Source organism: Typopeltis vanoorti, chromosome 19 (genome assembly GCF_054136105.1).
Source record: "Typopeltis vanoorti isolate ZY-2024b chromosome 19, IOZ_Tvanoo_1.0, whole genome shotgun sequence".
In the NCBI taxonomy this organism is placed as follows: domain Eukaryota; kingdom Metazoa; phylum Arthropoda; class Arachnida; order Uropygi; family Thelyphonidae; genus Typopeltis; species Typopeltis vanoorti.
In genome coordinates, this window is record NC_143567.1 from 38300138 (window position 1) to 38315263 (window position 15126).

The following is a 15126-nucleotide window of genomic DNA, read 5'->3' on the forward strand; positions in this document are numbered from 1 at the left end:
CAAAATGACTTCCTTATTCTTACGTGCCAATGTTCATTTCAGCATTACAGTTAATCTCTGAGTCACATTTGCAATCTTTGCTATAATGGCCTCTGAACTTTGACCCCCCCCCCCCCATCTACTAAAACTCCATCCCTAGCATGATCAATTTCTTCTAGTACAATCCCATCAATATAATACACTACTATATATCTCATCACACCAAAGTGCATAATTTTACATTTACTAACATTGAACTGACAGCCATTTTCACATGTCAGTTTCATTCCTGATTCCGTTGCTTATCTTTGCATCATCAGCAAACAGCTGTCTCTTGTCAAATCCTTCCCATTGTCATTAATGTAAAGATAGAATAATAGTTGACCAAAGACTTTTCCCTGGGAAAGATATAGCACTGGTCACATTAAATCTTGCAGACTAACACCTCCCACATGCCACTGTCATTCAGCCCGCCTCTTATCCAAGGTAATAGTTCATAATCCAATTCTCATATCCTGGATCTTATATAACATCCTTTTGCTGTATCCTGCCAAAGACTTTAGTAAAATCTAGAGCAAAGTATTGTGGTCTGTCTATTGCTTTTGTCTAACTCAATCATAACATTATTATAAGATATGAGCAGGTTGCTCAAACATGACTTTCCCTTGATAAACTCATGCTGTTTATTGTAAAGTATAGATTCTCTGTCAACCCATTTCTGTATATGAGCTGTGAACAACTTTTCCAAAATCTTCATGATGCTGCAGAGTTACTGATAGGTCTAGATACATTAGTTTTGCACAGCTGTAACTCAGAAAAATCAACCCTAGAAATTGCACTTTTTCGGTAGTCCAATTAGGGTTAGGAACATGTGGTGGAAGATATTTGCCATACTCTCACTACCTGTAAGTGCAAGTACTTACAGGTACCTACTTAGTTTTGAGATGAAAGGTGTTGAAGGATTTATTTTTAAGTCATTATGCATTATTATTCATGACACCATTGCAAGTTCAACTCTCTTTTTTTTTCTTCTGAAAATGTACAGTACAGTACTGTATTACAGAAGATTAATACAAAGGAACCAGCAATGTTTTCAAAATTTGCTTGAATCATAATTTTATGATTGCTTAAAACATGAAAAAATCAAATGGCTGTCATAAGATCACAACTCTCCAGATCTTTACATAAGATTAATAAATAAAATATAAATAAATAAATACATAAAAATACATAAAATACATAAATAAAAGCAGAAAGAACTACTGCAGATGATCTGCATTTTTTGTATTCTGCCAAGGATTAGATAAGATTTCCATGTTCTGTTCCAGGTACAGGATATGATGCTTATTGTGGTAAAAAGTGGTACTGTATTTTCATTAAAGATGAATGTCTTGTAAATAGCACTGCTAAAATGAGGTCCAAAACTATGACTGACAATCATAATAATTGGAAGCCATCCTTTCATTAGTGTGCATACAGCATTTGCTTATGTCTATCTTGCAGTTTGGCAACCTCTCAATGTGGATTGGAATTTTAGAATTGCTGATGTTGGCAGTTTTATTTTGATTTTTCCATTACTGACTTATGTTGTGACTTATTTTTATGATGCATTGTGTTAGTGCTGACAAATGAAATAAAAATGGTTAAGAGGCCCAGTCTGTTTGAGATTTAGTAGTGGAGCATGTATCAGATTTATATATTCAGAACATGTATCCGCATGTACCAAGTAGTTTATTTTTGATCATCTTACTAATGGTTTAATCATCAGTTGAGGGTTCTGAAGTTTGTTGGTATAGTTGAAAACCTTTATTAAATACAAGGTGCTATCCAAACATTCCTGGATAGACAGAAAAATGTATATTGCTTAAGCATTTTCATGTAAATGCAGTTTAATTGCTTGGTTGTTTACCATAGTCTGCAATTTGTTTGCATCATGTTTTAATTTAAACTTGGTAAAGCTGTTTCAGAAACCTTTTGAAATGTTATAAATGGCCATCATCGAGAAAAGTCCATCACTATAGCCAGATAAATCCATATATAGTTCCAGTTTTTCAAGCACTGTTTTTAACTAATAAACAGCAGTGCATCAAGAATTCATTCCTACCAACCACACTATCTGGTCAATGCTATTACTTATGTGTTTAGGGAAAGAGGTTTATAAAAAAAAAAGTGACGCACATATGGAATTGGTTACTTCACCACAATGTTCTGTTGCATTATGTTATCTTAACAGTTTCTATATAAATCTCATCCACAAAAGGCTTGATGGCTATTTTATATAATGCTGTTTCGCACAACTATCTTAGCTGCTCTATATTGTATGGTTGATGACCTTTTTGTAGGTTTGTCATACAGTTGCTTCTTTTTCTTTTTCCTTGTTGTAGATAGTAGTGAACTAATTATCATATTAGTGGCTTGCAAAGATTTGTTACTTATTGATAACTTCTCAAAATTGCAAATGTTTGAATTGCTTTAGAGATACTTTTGCCCCATAAACTTTCATAAAATTAACACAATAGCACAAGGAAAGGAATTAATAATATTCAAAAGCCACACGCATGCACACACACACACACACACACACACACACACACACACACACACACACACACACACACACACACACACACAATCTACCAGTAATTGTCCAGACATCCCTGTTATTTGAAATTATGGAACATTCCAGGTTTGTTAATAACATGAAAACCAGTGTACAGATAGTAGGAATCAGTATTTCATCATAGCAGTTGAATTCAGGTGGTATGGCAACACGACATGAACTCGATGACTTTGAGAGAGGTATCATCTTGGTCTGTCAAGATGATACCTCATTGGCGGCATGTCCATACATGCCACCAATGCCATTGCTACTCAACTGGAGCATCCACAATCAATGGTTGGTGATGTGATCAACAAATAGAGATGTTCTGGCATCACTAGTGCAGGAAAATACCCAGGGCAGCTGCCGAAAATGACTGACAGGGACAGGAGAGTGTTAAAATGGGTGGCACGCAAAAACCAGCTACAATCGGCACAGGCCATCCGTGATGAGTTCTAGAGTGCCAGTAACACCATGATGAGCACTAATACTGTACGAAAAGAACTCCATTTACTGGTTTCCATGGACAGCAGCACACAAGCTGAACATCACAACATTGAACAAGATGACTCGTCTGGTGCAAAGAGCATGTGAACCGGACAGCAGTGAAAAATGGTACTCTGGAGCAATGAATCGAGGTTCACCTGTTTCCAGTCTGATGGCAGGGTGTGGGGGGGGGGGGGGGAGCAGCCTGGTGAATGCTTGTTACCACAGTGTATGTGTTGTACCCACAGTAAAGTTTGTTAATGGAGGAATAATGGTGTGGGGTGCAGTCTGCTAGTTTGGAGTGGGAACACTGGTTGTTGTCCATGGTTTCATGAAGGCAGCTCAGTATGTTGATATTCTGGATAATCAGGTGCTGCCTACACTGTGAAATTTTTATGGAATGGACCCATGTTACTATCAAGATAACAAGGTCTCATGCCACAGAGCTGCAATTGTTATGGAATGGTATATGAAGAAATGGCTGTTAAACGACTACCCTGGCCTGTGCAGAGTTCTGACCTCAATCCCGTTGGATACCTGTGGGTTGAATTGGGGTGGCAATTGAGGTCCAGAGCAGCATGTCCTCATGTTGCTGAACTCAGTGCTGCTTTGATGGAGGAATGGAGACAAATTCCATCTGATGTCTGCTGCACATTGGTAGAAAGCCTCCTTCAAAGGGTGCAGGAGGTGATCAAACCCAAAGGTGGACATACCTGATATTAGTGTTTGCCCACTGGTATCAGTTGTAAATTGCTGAAAGTGTCCAGACAATTATTGGTAGATAGTGTATTATTCCTTGAATGATTGAGCATTTTTGTTAAGGTTAGGATGATGATGTAGATTTCACAGTTTTATTTGCAATCTTTCTAATAAAAATCAGTTCTATATAAAACTTTATCCTGTATCTAGTATATGACATGACTGCCAGGACTTGATTTATCAGAATCGTGGAATTAGATGTATTTATCCATAATAAGAAAGGTTATTGTGCAATTGAGGAATTCTGTAAACTGGATAGGAGAGAGAAGGATATTTATACAAGGAATGGAGATTATCATTATTACTAGTATTATTGCATAGAGTCCTAAGACTCATCGTAGGAGATCCAAACTATCCACACAATATCTATCGTACCTTTCTTTGAATCTATTAAGAAACAAAGCACTCAGACTCTAGCAAATTATTCCGTTCAAAAGCAAAAATCTAGTCCTCACACCTTTTCTCACCATGCTCTTACCCAATTTCTAGGAATGAACTATTGTCCTTTCCCTTCAGTCAAGTGCTGAAATATTTGCCCTGTATTAATCTTATAAATTCCCTTAAGCAATGTAAATGCTTTTATCATATCCCCTCTTTTTTTTTGCCTATCAACCAACTTTTGCACCCCACAAACCTTCAATCATTCTCATAGGGTTCAAGTGACTCAGATCAATCACCAGATGTGATTGTATCAGAGTGTATGAAGAGGAATGATAACTCTCTTATCTCAGCTTGTTAGTGTGTTCTTCAGTAACCAGATAATCCTGTGAGCTAGCTACCTTAGTAATATGTCCTATGAACTTCAACTCTATTACCTCCAATTTCCCTCTCTTCATCTATTTCCTAGAGTGCATTTCCCTAATGTGTTACACAGCTTGTAATATTTTTATCCCAAAATGCATAAATTGATATTCCATTAGGTTTTGCCTATACTGTTAGCCTATTGAAATCTTCCTTCATATCATTTCCTATATCATTTGTGTACAAATTAAACAGCAGTGGTTTAAGCATAGAGCCTTGCAGCACAAGTCAGTGTAAGGCAGATGATGCCACTAGTTATCTGCTTACCTGGATTCTGCTATTTTGGTATCTGTCCATCTGCCACCCTCGTATCCATATTAACAATTTCATATCCATCCCAGTTCTTTCCAGTTTGCATAAACTTTTTAAAAAGTTAATGAATTAACTTGAACAGAATCATGTTACCCCTGCATAAAGTATATTCTTATCCATCCATTCCTGAATTCTCTTTTTGACCAACTTTTGCAGTACTTTTACCACTACTGAGATACAGATTATTCCATAATTTGCTACCACAGCCTTAGATCCTCCTTTAAGCAAAAGAATTATTTTTCCCTCCTTTCACTCCCTTGGGACTTACCAGAGCCAAGACTTAACAGTATAGTCAAAGGCATCACAAGTTCCCTTGTACATTCTCTTGAAATGCAAGCTAATATCAGCTGTATTTGCTTTGAGATTCTGCAATATCCTAACTCCAATTCATCAGTCTCTGTTCTCACATCACTCTGCCACCTCTACCATAACACTATCCTCACTTGGATGATATACACTTGCAAAGTGGTCACTCAGTAGCTCAACTATTTTGTCTGCCTGTCACCTTTCTACTATCAGAACTTAAAGTTATTCTTCCTCCTACTTGGCTAGTTTCTTCTCATAATCTGATTTCACCTTCCTAATCTACCTGGTCACCTTTCTCCTTATATACTATTCTACTACTCATCCTTCTAACTCCTTCATAATTTATCCTCTTAACCTTGAGCATACAGTCTGATATTGCTTCTCCCAGATCTCTTGATATCTGGAAAAATCTGCTGATGCACATCTTCCACATTATCCCTGGTACCTCATAGCCTATAGCAGCAACCAGTTTTCTATGTTATCCTATTGGCCTCGATCTTGCACCAGATTGCCTCAAAAGAACTGCCATTTGCCCGACTGACTATGCTTGTTGGCTGCAGTTCATGTGTTGTCATTAACAGTATATCTCACCCTGTCCTCTCTACTCTCTCCTCTCTGAAAATACTAAACCCGTTATGTTCTATTCTTGTAACTACATCATCTGCTGTTATCTAGGTCTCATTAATGCCTGTAACCTTTGGCAAGGCTAGCAATGCCAAGAACTCTTCCATCTTATTCCTGATACTTCTAGCATTTGTATATAGAAACTGTAGCATTCCCTTAGGCCCTTGACTTACTTTACATCCCAAATTGACTATCCCGTTCGATATTGTTATCTGAGACTATATTCCACATTTTTTGTTCATTCACACAAATTTGCTTTATGGGTACCTTCAAACTCATACTTGCCTACATTCACCCTGATTTTTTTAGTCTTCCTGACTTTGCACTTCCATACCCTCAATGAAAAAAGCTCTCTAGATACCAAACTCCGAATCCATTCAAGTGTAGTCCATAGCATTATATAATGCTTCCATCCATTGAACTCAGTGCAATACCTCTCGTACAATACTTACCATCTCTCAGGTCATTGGTACCAGTTAAAACAATCAATTCTTTCATCTTGCCTTTCTACATTCTGAAAGCATCACTAATGTCATTAATTTTCACAACAAGGAAACCAGATTTTTGTCTTACTTTCATGAAGTATTCCTCTTATCATAGAATCACCGTAAAAAATTGTCTCCTTACGCTCTCTCTCTCATTTATTCATACGATATGTTTTTACTTCGGACCTCTTGCTTGTTTTCTATCCTCAGTGTGACTAAATCTCTTTTTTTAGTCTTTCAATCTCTTACTTTGTCCTGTGAAGGACTACTTAAAAGCGTTCTATTTCATTCAGGTCTTCTATGTCTTCTATGTTCTCCTGACCTTCCACCACTGCACTTTCAATATTTTCACCGATATTAGCATTTTTTAATCTTCTATCTACTCTACTCTACTCTATTATCACATGATTTGTTCTCTCCACATTCATTCTCCTTCCACAAATTTTTCATCTTTTGCAACGAATACATCTCACAAATTCTAACTATACAAAATCATACAATCACCTAACAAAGCTGTCTTGGCTTGCATATTCTGCTACACATTGGTAACAAACCAACAGTATATACTTTAAGTAAATATACGTTTTACTTAAATCTAAATAAATCTTGCACAAAGTAAAACAAATGACTACAAAAATTAACTTGGTATTATTAGCAAAAATTTGTAAAAAAAATAGTAAAAAAAAAGTGTTCATAACACTTGCAGCAGTGTTATGAACTGATGATGCTCACCATATTTCCAGGAAAAATTCTAGAAACTTCCTCTGAAGAAGAAATAGGATGGCAACTAAAATTTCTAAAAAATATTTTTAAGAAATTAAAAAAAAAAAAAAAAAAATCTAATCTGAATAAAAATTACAAATGTTTTCAGTTTTGTGATGTTATCTTACTCAATACTACTCTTGATTATGATTAGTTCATTAATTCATAATCATTCATTCTATGTCTCCCTTAAATTGTAATAGTTGTAAATCAAGCACTCTTCTTGTAACGAACATCATATATCACACATTATAATTTTCAGTTGTTATACTGTTATATTTTGTCTCTTTGTTTGCTAATTGAGAATGGTCTTGGAACTAGACTGAAAATTTGCTTTTATAGATATTTATATCCAACGTGACTTTGATAATTTATTTGTTCAGAAAAGTTTCAACTTGTTGTGTTTCAAATGTTTCATGCTCAGAATAGTGGAGAATACATTTTCTGTTTAATGTAAATGCTTTTTCATTAATTAGGTAACTTTAAACAGCACAGGAAGTTCAATATATGATATTTTGATATTCAGTATATAGTTCAATAATCCTTCTAATATTTTTTTTGTAGATTTTACTGTTTCCAGAGGGAACAAGATTCACATCAGAGAAACATAAAGTTAGTATTGAATTTGCAAGACAGAAAAACCTACCAGAATTTAAATATCATCTTTTACCAAGAATAAGAGGCTTTAATTTAAGTATTAAGTGTCTTCAAGGAAAAAGTATGTTTCTTATAACAAGTTACTTCTAACATATATATATATATATAATATTAGTTCTGAATATTTAACATTTTCAGTTTCATTTCTAATGATTTTATAATGTATTTATTCATATTAAAATGAAATTGAAATCATGACTGTGTGATTAACACTGATAACTCTTAATTATAAAATTTGTTTTTCCTTGCTAATCTTTTTATGGGTGCATTCTAGGTTTTACTATGTTCTTAATGAAATATGTATAGTTGACCTGCAGTATAACAAACACCATTTTAGCAAATTCATGTAATATCACAAGCTGTCAGAACGTCTAACAAAAATTGATCTTATTCACCTAAATCTCAAAAATTTGCTCAAGTGCAAACTTTATTTATTAGCACACATCAAAATTTCTGTCAGAATTGTTCACACACTGTATGATTAACATTGAATGCAGTTGCGTTTCAGTCATCTTCACTAAATATAGTGAACATATGTACTATAACAACCTATTTTACCCAAGTGTAAGGAAACAAAGGTTGTATGTGAAGTAACTTCATGATGGGCTACTTTGTATAGAGGCTAATGACTTCACATTACTTGCTTTAGTATCCCATAATTCAAAGCACATATCACTATGCATTATTGGAAGAGTCACTACCCAGACTGGTTTCTGGGTCTGGCTCCCACTGATGAGACTTCAATGAAGGTTGAAACCAGTCTGGGTAGTGACCCTTGCCATAATGCATAGCATTATACATGTCTGTAAGGATATGTACTTTGAATTATGGGATACTAAAGCAAGTGATGTAGTGATGTGAAGTCATTAGCATCTATATACAAGTAGCCCAGTCGTGAAGTTACTTCACGTGTAAACTTCGTTTGCTTACCCTTGGATAAAGGATTAAACCAAGAATATAATTTCTTGGCATCTTTAATTTATAGCAAATTACTGAAAAGTCCTAACCACATTGCAGCCATGTTTTTTAAAAAATTCACCATACTGAACCTCCTCCTATAACAGACTATAACAGAAAGTTCACTGGAACTGTATTTTAACCTTAATCTATCAGCATAATCAGCCACATTGGAAAGGGCTATTAATTGAGAGACTTTAAAAGAGAGTGCCCAACTGTTCTCAGAACATGTGAAAGCCAATTTAGTGAACCCAGTAAACCTCGATATACCAGTTATTGTCTCTGCTTCGAAAGAGCCAATCTAACTGATCTCTACGTTCTGACTGAGCCCACAGGTTATTCACTTAGGCAACAATCTCTCCCACCTTTTGTTTCTGATATTCCTGACAGTTGTGAACAAACATAAGACAAACTTGGGCTCTTTTTTTGTATAATCATCTCTGTAGTCTGCATGATCCAGTTGGACAACTTGCAGATCTTACAAAAATTATATTAAAGCAACTAATATAGCCATTAGAAAGAACATACTAAAGGGTGTCCCAAAATTCATGCAAGATTTAAATTTAGCGCCATTTGTGTGGTAAAGTGTTGCCAACAAGAAAAAAAAGACAGTGTAACAGCTGACAGTTCAGGGTTACTAAAAATGGAGCGCTACACGAAAGAACAACGCCTTTTTCATTGTTGAGCAATATTTTAAAAATAATGAAGGTTTGGCAGCTACAGTTCGCAATTTTCATACAAAATATGGTTGGAATAGTGATTTAACTTCAACTGTGAAAAGATTAATTAAAAAATTCAAAGAAACTGGATCAATTAGTGATCTTATACACTCTGGCCGTCCTTCAAGTCGTTCAACAGAAAACATCGAAGCAGTTCGTGAGAGTGTTGCTGAGAGTCCAAGAACATCAATTCGGCACAGTGGTCTTGAATTGGGCATTTCGAGAAACTCTCTACAGCGTATTCTCATGAAAGATTTGCATCTTTATGCTTACAAAGTTCAATTGACTCAAGAACTGAAGCCTACTGACCACACACAGCGAGGAGAGTTCATTGAATGGATTATGGAACAACAACAAGTGGATGTTTATTTTTCGAACAAAATCATCTTCAGCAATGAGGCTCATTTTCATCTTGATGGCTTCGTTAATTGACAAAATTGTCGCATTTGGGGTTCAGAAAATCCACGAGTGATTGTTGAGAAACAAATGCATCCACAACGTTTCACTATTTGGTGAGGATTTTGGGCTGGAGGCATCATTGGTCCATTCTTCTTCAAAAATGTGGCTGGTAAGGCAATAACAGGTAATAGTGCTCACTATCACGACATGATAATCCAATTTTTTTGTGCCTAAATTGCAAGATATGGATGTGGACGACATGTGGTTTCAACAAGACGGTGCCACATGCCATACAGCCTGAGAAACAATTCAATTACTGCATGAGTTATTTCCTGGTCATTTAATTTCCTGTTTTGGTGATCAGAATTGGCCGCCCAGATCATGTGACTTAATGCCGTTGGACTTTTTTCTTTGGGGTTTTTTGAAGTCTAAGGTTTATGCCAACAAGCCCATGACCATCCACACCTTGAAGGAGTCAGTTGAGCGCTGTATCAATGAAATTCAGCCACATTTATGCAAAACGGTCATGGAAAATTTCGACAAAAGAGTGCATATGTGCTAGCAAAGCCGTGGAGGCCATTTACCCGATATGCTATTCCATGCATAACCCTATACTGTATACTTTATGAATCAATAAGAAATTACAATTTTTAATTAAAATCTTTGTTTTCTATCAAAATTACTTCTTGCGTGAATTAGTAGCAGAGTTACTAATTCACGCAAGTCACTAATTCACTTCATAACTCTGCTACTACAGAGTTACCCTGTAGTAGCAGAGTTATGAAGGTAACTCATGTTCTTATGTTCTTTCTTGTAGTTATATCAGTTGATTTAATATCATTTTTGTTCTACATATTTATCAGAACTCCCCCCGTTGTATGTTGCGAGCAAGGCATTTTAAAGTATTATTTTTATTTTTGGCTATAAAAGTCTTGCTTAAATGTTTCATAATGAAATTATAATTAAACTTTTCTGCACTGTGAAGAAAGAACTTTGTTTCAAACCCAGCACTGATGCAGCAATGGCAGCACACAATGGTAGGCTTGAGTGGAAGTTTCTCAGTTGCATTTCTGAGCATGCATGGAAGAAAAAAAGATTGCTGTCAGATGTTGCTAAGCATGCAGCTGTCCATGGAGCAGGAAAGGAACACAGTAGGAGAAAGCTGTGGCAACTCTGTCTTCAATATTTGAATACTGGACAGAAATTAGAAGAAAAGTTAGAAATAGAAGACTGGGAGATGATATCCTTGTTATAAAGAGATAAGTTTTTATAGTCATTAATCCATATAGGATTCATTTCAGTTGAAGCTGAAAGGAACTTTAGTGATTTCCAGGTTCATATAGAATGGGTCCAGTAAAGTTTGTTTATTTAGGATTCTCAGTCCAATATGCGATTTCTAACTGTTGGCAGGTTTTAGTTATTCTTAGACACTTTCATATAGAAGGCAAAGCTGGTTATGAAGTGTAAAAACTGTTGATATGGTTTCAAGAAGAATATTGAGACTTTCACACAAATTTAATTCATCCTAAAGTGATGAGTTTTCAGTGAAGTTTGCTATTACTTTCATATAGAAAGCAAAGTTACAGGAGTGTCTTAGATGACATATGTTTTTTTTTTTTCAGTGTTCTCTGATTTTAAGATAAAAGAAGAATTTGCTTGTCTTATGTTGCATTCAAAGAGCACTTTTGTTTTGTGTTAGTCTTTCTCATGTGTGACCTCAAGAAGGAATAAGTTCTCTAGGAGACAAGAGACTAAGATCATATAAGTTAATTTATGTAATGTGAAGAATATATTAGTGCTTGCACAGATAAGTTGTGTTGATTTTGATGTTGTATATAGATGTGTTTTTTGTAAATTAAAGATTTTTATTTTGGTTAGAAGAGTGTGAAGACGCAATCAACCTCTTAATGATTTTAATAATTAAATTAGGAGGTTAAGTTACATATGAGATATCCTGGGAAGGCAACACAAACCTGTGTGCACGCTGGATTTGGAATCAGTTCAGCTAAAAATCAGCTAACGCCTTTTTGTTCCCGTATAGGGAGTAGGTGAGCCTACAGAACATGTAAAATATTTCAGCTATTTAGGCACAGTTTTCAGTGAAAGTGGCATATTAAATCTGGAAATAGACACAGAATAAGCAAAAGTGGTATGTTGGGGGAAGGCTAGCTGAATAAATTTATATGGAATAAACCCTAAATACGAGGCTAATCTTCTTGAATGACAGGCAGTCTCAAGTAGGCAAATATCAGAATGGGGAACTGGACAATGAGACTTATTTGTGCCTATGGTCCCACAGAAGGTTCTACTAAGGTAGAAGTGGAGGAATTTTTTGTGAATTTAGAGAAAGCAGCTGACACAATGAAAAAGGAAAAGCTGGTCCTCGTTGGGGATCTAAATAGCAGAGTAGGAAATGATTGTCAGACATACAAAAATATAGTGGGAAAATTTACAGAAAAGAGCAAATCTAATAATAATGGCAAATGCCTGTTGGATTTCTGTTCAGGACATGGACTGGTTATTACTAACACCATGTTCCAACATAAAAATGTGCACAAATTCACATGGAGAGAAGAGGCAAGAAATAAGAAAAGTCTCAGTGACTATGTTATTGTTGATAGTGATATTTTCTCCTTGGTACAGGACACCAGAGTGTACAGAGGATTTGAAATTGGAAGTGATCACTATTTAGTCTTGAGCAAGATAAAATTGAATTTCATATTGAAAAGAAGAACATGTAAGAAAGTTTTAAAGCGAATAAAAGTTGAGCAGCTCTCAGATGTGAACTGTAGATTAAAATACACAAAGATTATTGAAGAAAAAATGAAAGAGTTTGAGAACAGGAACCAAACCTTGGATATTCAGTGGCAAGCCCTGAAGAAAACCTTGATTGATTCAGCCAGAGAGGCATGTGGTGAGGTTGTCTGCAAGAATAGAAAAATCAGAACTCCATGGTGGACACAGGAAGTTAAAGAGGCAGTGAAGGAAAAGAAGAAAGCATATCAAAAGTTCCTGGCAAATAAGTCAGCTTGTGCTCTTGGAGAATACAGAGACAAATGTAAGAAAGCTAAACACTGTGTAAAACTAGCTAAGCAAAAGTCATGGAGGACTTTGGCAAGAACATTGAAAATAAATATCAAGAAGGTGGTAAGATATTCTGGAGGTTGTTGAAGAAGAAGAAGCTTAGAAATGGAGGAAAGAGTGCTGTAAAAGGAGTTAGAGATGATAAAGGTGAAATGAAAACAGGGAAAAAAAGATATCCTTGAAGTATGGAGTAATTACTTCTAGAAATTGCTAAATGAAACAAGCAGTGATAGCACAGTGGTAAAAAACACTCAACAGGCATAGTCAGGAATACATATCCATACTTGAAGTAGAAAAAAGCCATCAAAGACTTGAAATGTGGAAAGGCAGCAGGAGCAGATGATATTTGACTGGACAGAGGGACGAATTCCCGATGATTGGAGTAGAGCTCTCATAGTACCCATATATAAAAAGGGAAATAAAACTGAATGTGAGAATTACAGAGGTATTTCCCTACTGAGTGTTCCTGGTAAGATATATGCAAGTATACTTGAGAAACGGTTGAGAAGAATTGTGTAAGAAAAGCTTGGTGAAGAATAAGCTGGATTCAGGCCAAATAGAGGCTGTCAGGATTAGATCTTCACTTTACGACAAATAGTTGAGAAATCATGGGAATATAACAAAGATCTGTATTTAAGTGTTGTCGATCTGGAAAAGGCATATGATAAAGTGCCAAGAGAGAAGCTATTCAATACGCTACAGTTATATGGTGTCAATGGGGGATTATATCAAGCAATACTTAGTCTTTATTAGAGTTGTAAGTCAGCAGTTACAATTGCTGGAAGTACAGGAAAATGATTTAATGTTAAATTTGGTGTGAGACAAGGATGCACATTATCCCCTCTGTTATTCATTATCTATACAGACCACATTATTAAGGAAAGTGGTATTAAACATTATATCAAAATTGGAGATGTTAATGTCAGCTGTTTGTGTTTTGTGGGTGATGTTATACTTCTAAGTAAATCCGTTACAAGTCTCCTAGATTCCCTGACTAAATTGAATAACTGTTGTAATAGATATGGTATGAAGGTCGGCAATAAAAAGACAAAGACAATGAAAATATTCAGAAGCGTTGAAAATGTCAACTGCATTGTGAACGGAGAACCTGTGGAACAAGTTAAACATTTCACCTACTTAGGCATGATTTTTAGTGAAGATGGTAAATTAAATATGAAAATAGACAACAGAATCAATAAAGCTGGTGTTGTAGGAAGTCAACTGAATAAATTCATGTGGAATAAGAGAGAAATTAGTCAGAACACTAAATTAGTTGTATACAAGACAGTTTTCAAACCAGTTTTAACTTATGGATCTGAGAGCTGGGTCAGAAGAAAAACACTTGACCAAAGACTAGAGACCGCAGATATAAGAATCCTGAGAAAGATTAGAGGCGTGAACAGTTGGCATCAATGGCAATATCATATTAAAAACGAGGATATTAGGAAATAACTTGACATTGTCAGCATCCACGAATGCATTAGTAGAGCTGATCTCAGGTGTTGAAAGTTTATTTTTCACTAGGTTAGACTATAATAAATCTAGTTTAATCCTTTATCCCAGTGAGAGCAAACAAAGTTTGCACCTGAAAATATCTTCAGGACTGAATATAGTGTTGTACTATCTTACTTGGGTAAATAGTACAACACTATAGATACTGGGATAGGAGTGTTGGTAGCTTGCTCCACCTTTGCTACGAGTTGCCTGGTGTTATACTTACCCAGGTAAGATAGTACAACACTATATTCAGTCCTGATGATATTTTCAGGTGCAAACTTTGTTTGCTCTCACTGGGATAAAGGATTAAACTAAATTTATTATAGTCTAACCTAGTGAAAAATAAACTTTCAACATCTTTCTCTAAATCCAGAGCAATTTAATAAAAAAAGGTGGCAAACCTTTTGGCAACTCCTATAGGTAAAGATGACCTTGCTTCTGCATGGTATCTCCAACTCTGGGCCTGGCTCCCACTGAAGAGACCTCAATAAAGGTCGAAACTAGTCTGGGTAGTGGCCAATCCCTTAATGCATAACAGTATACATATCCACAAGGAGATGTGTTTTGCATTTTGGGAGATACTGGGATAGGAGTGTTGGTAGCTTGCTCCACCTTTGCTATGCGTTGCCTGGTGTTGTACTACTTACCCAGGTAAGATAGTACAACACTATATTCAGTCCTGAAGATATTTTCAGGTGCA

General features: G+C 35.7%; 1 protein-coding gene across 4 annotated transcripts in view; it reads left to right on the forward strand.

Annotated features, from left to right (window-relative positions):
- Positions 1-15126, forward strand: part of LOC150096005 (1-acyl-sn-glycerol-3-phosphate acyltransferase gamma-like) — a 172751-nt gene that overhangs the window by 114148 nt on the left and 43477 nt on the right. For all 4 annotated transcript variants that reach the window (XM_090409114.1, XM_090409113.1, XM_090409112.1 and 1 more), the window contains exon 5: positions 7678-7831. In XM_090409114.1, coding sequence (XP_090265240.1) covers positions 7678-7831 — 154 coding nt within the window. The remainder of the gene's footprint in view (positions 1-7677; positions 7832-15126) is intronic.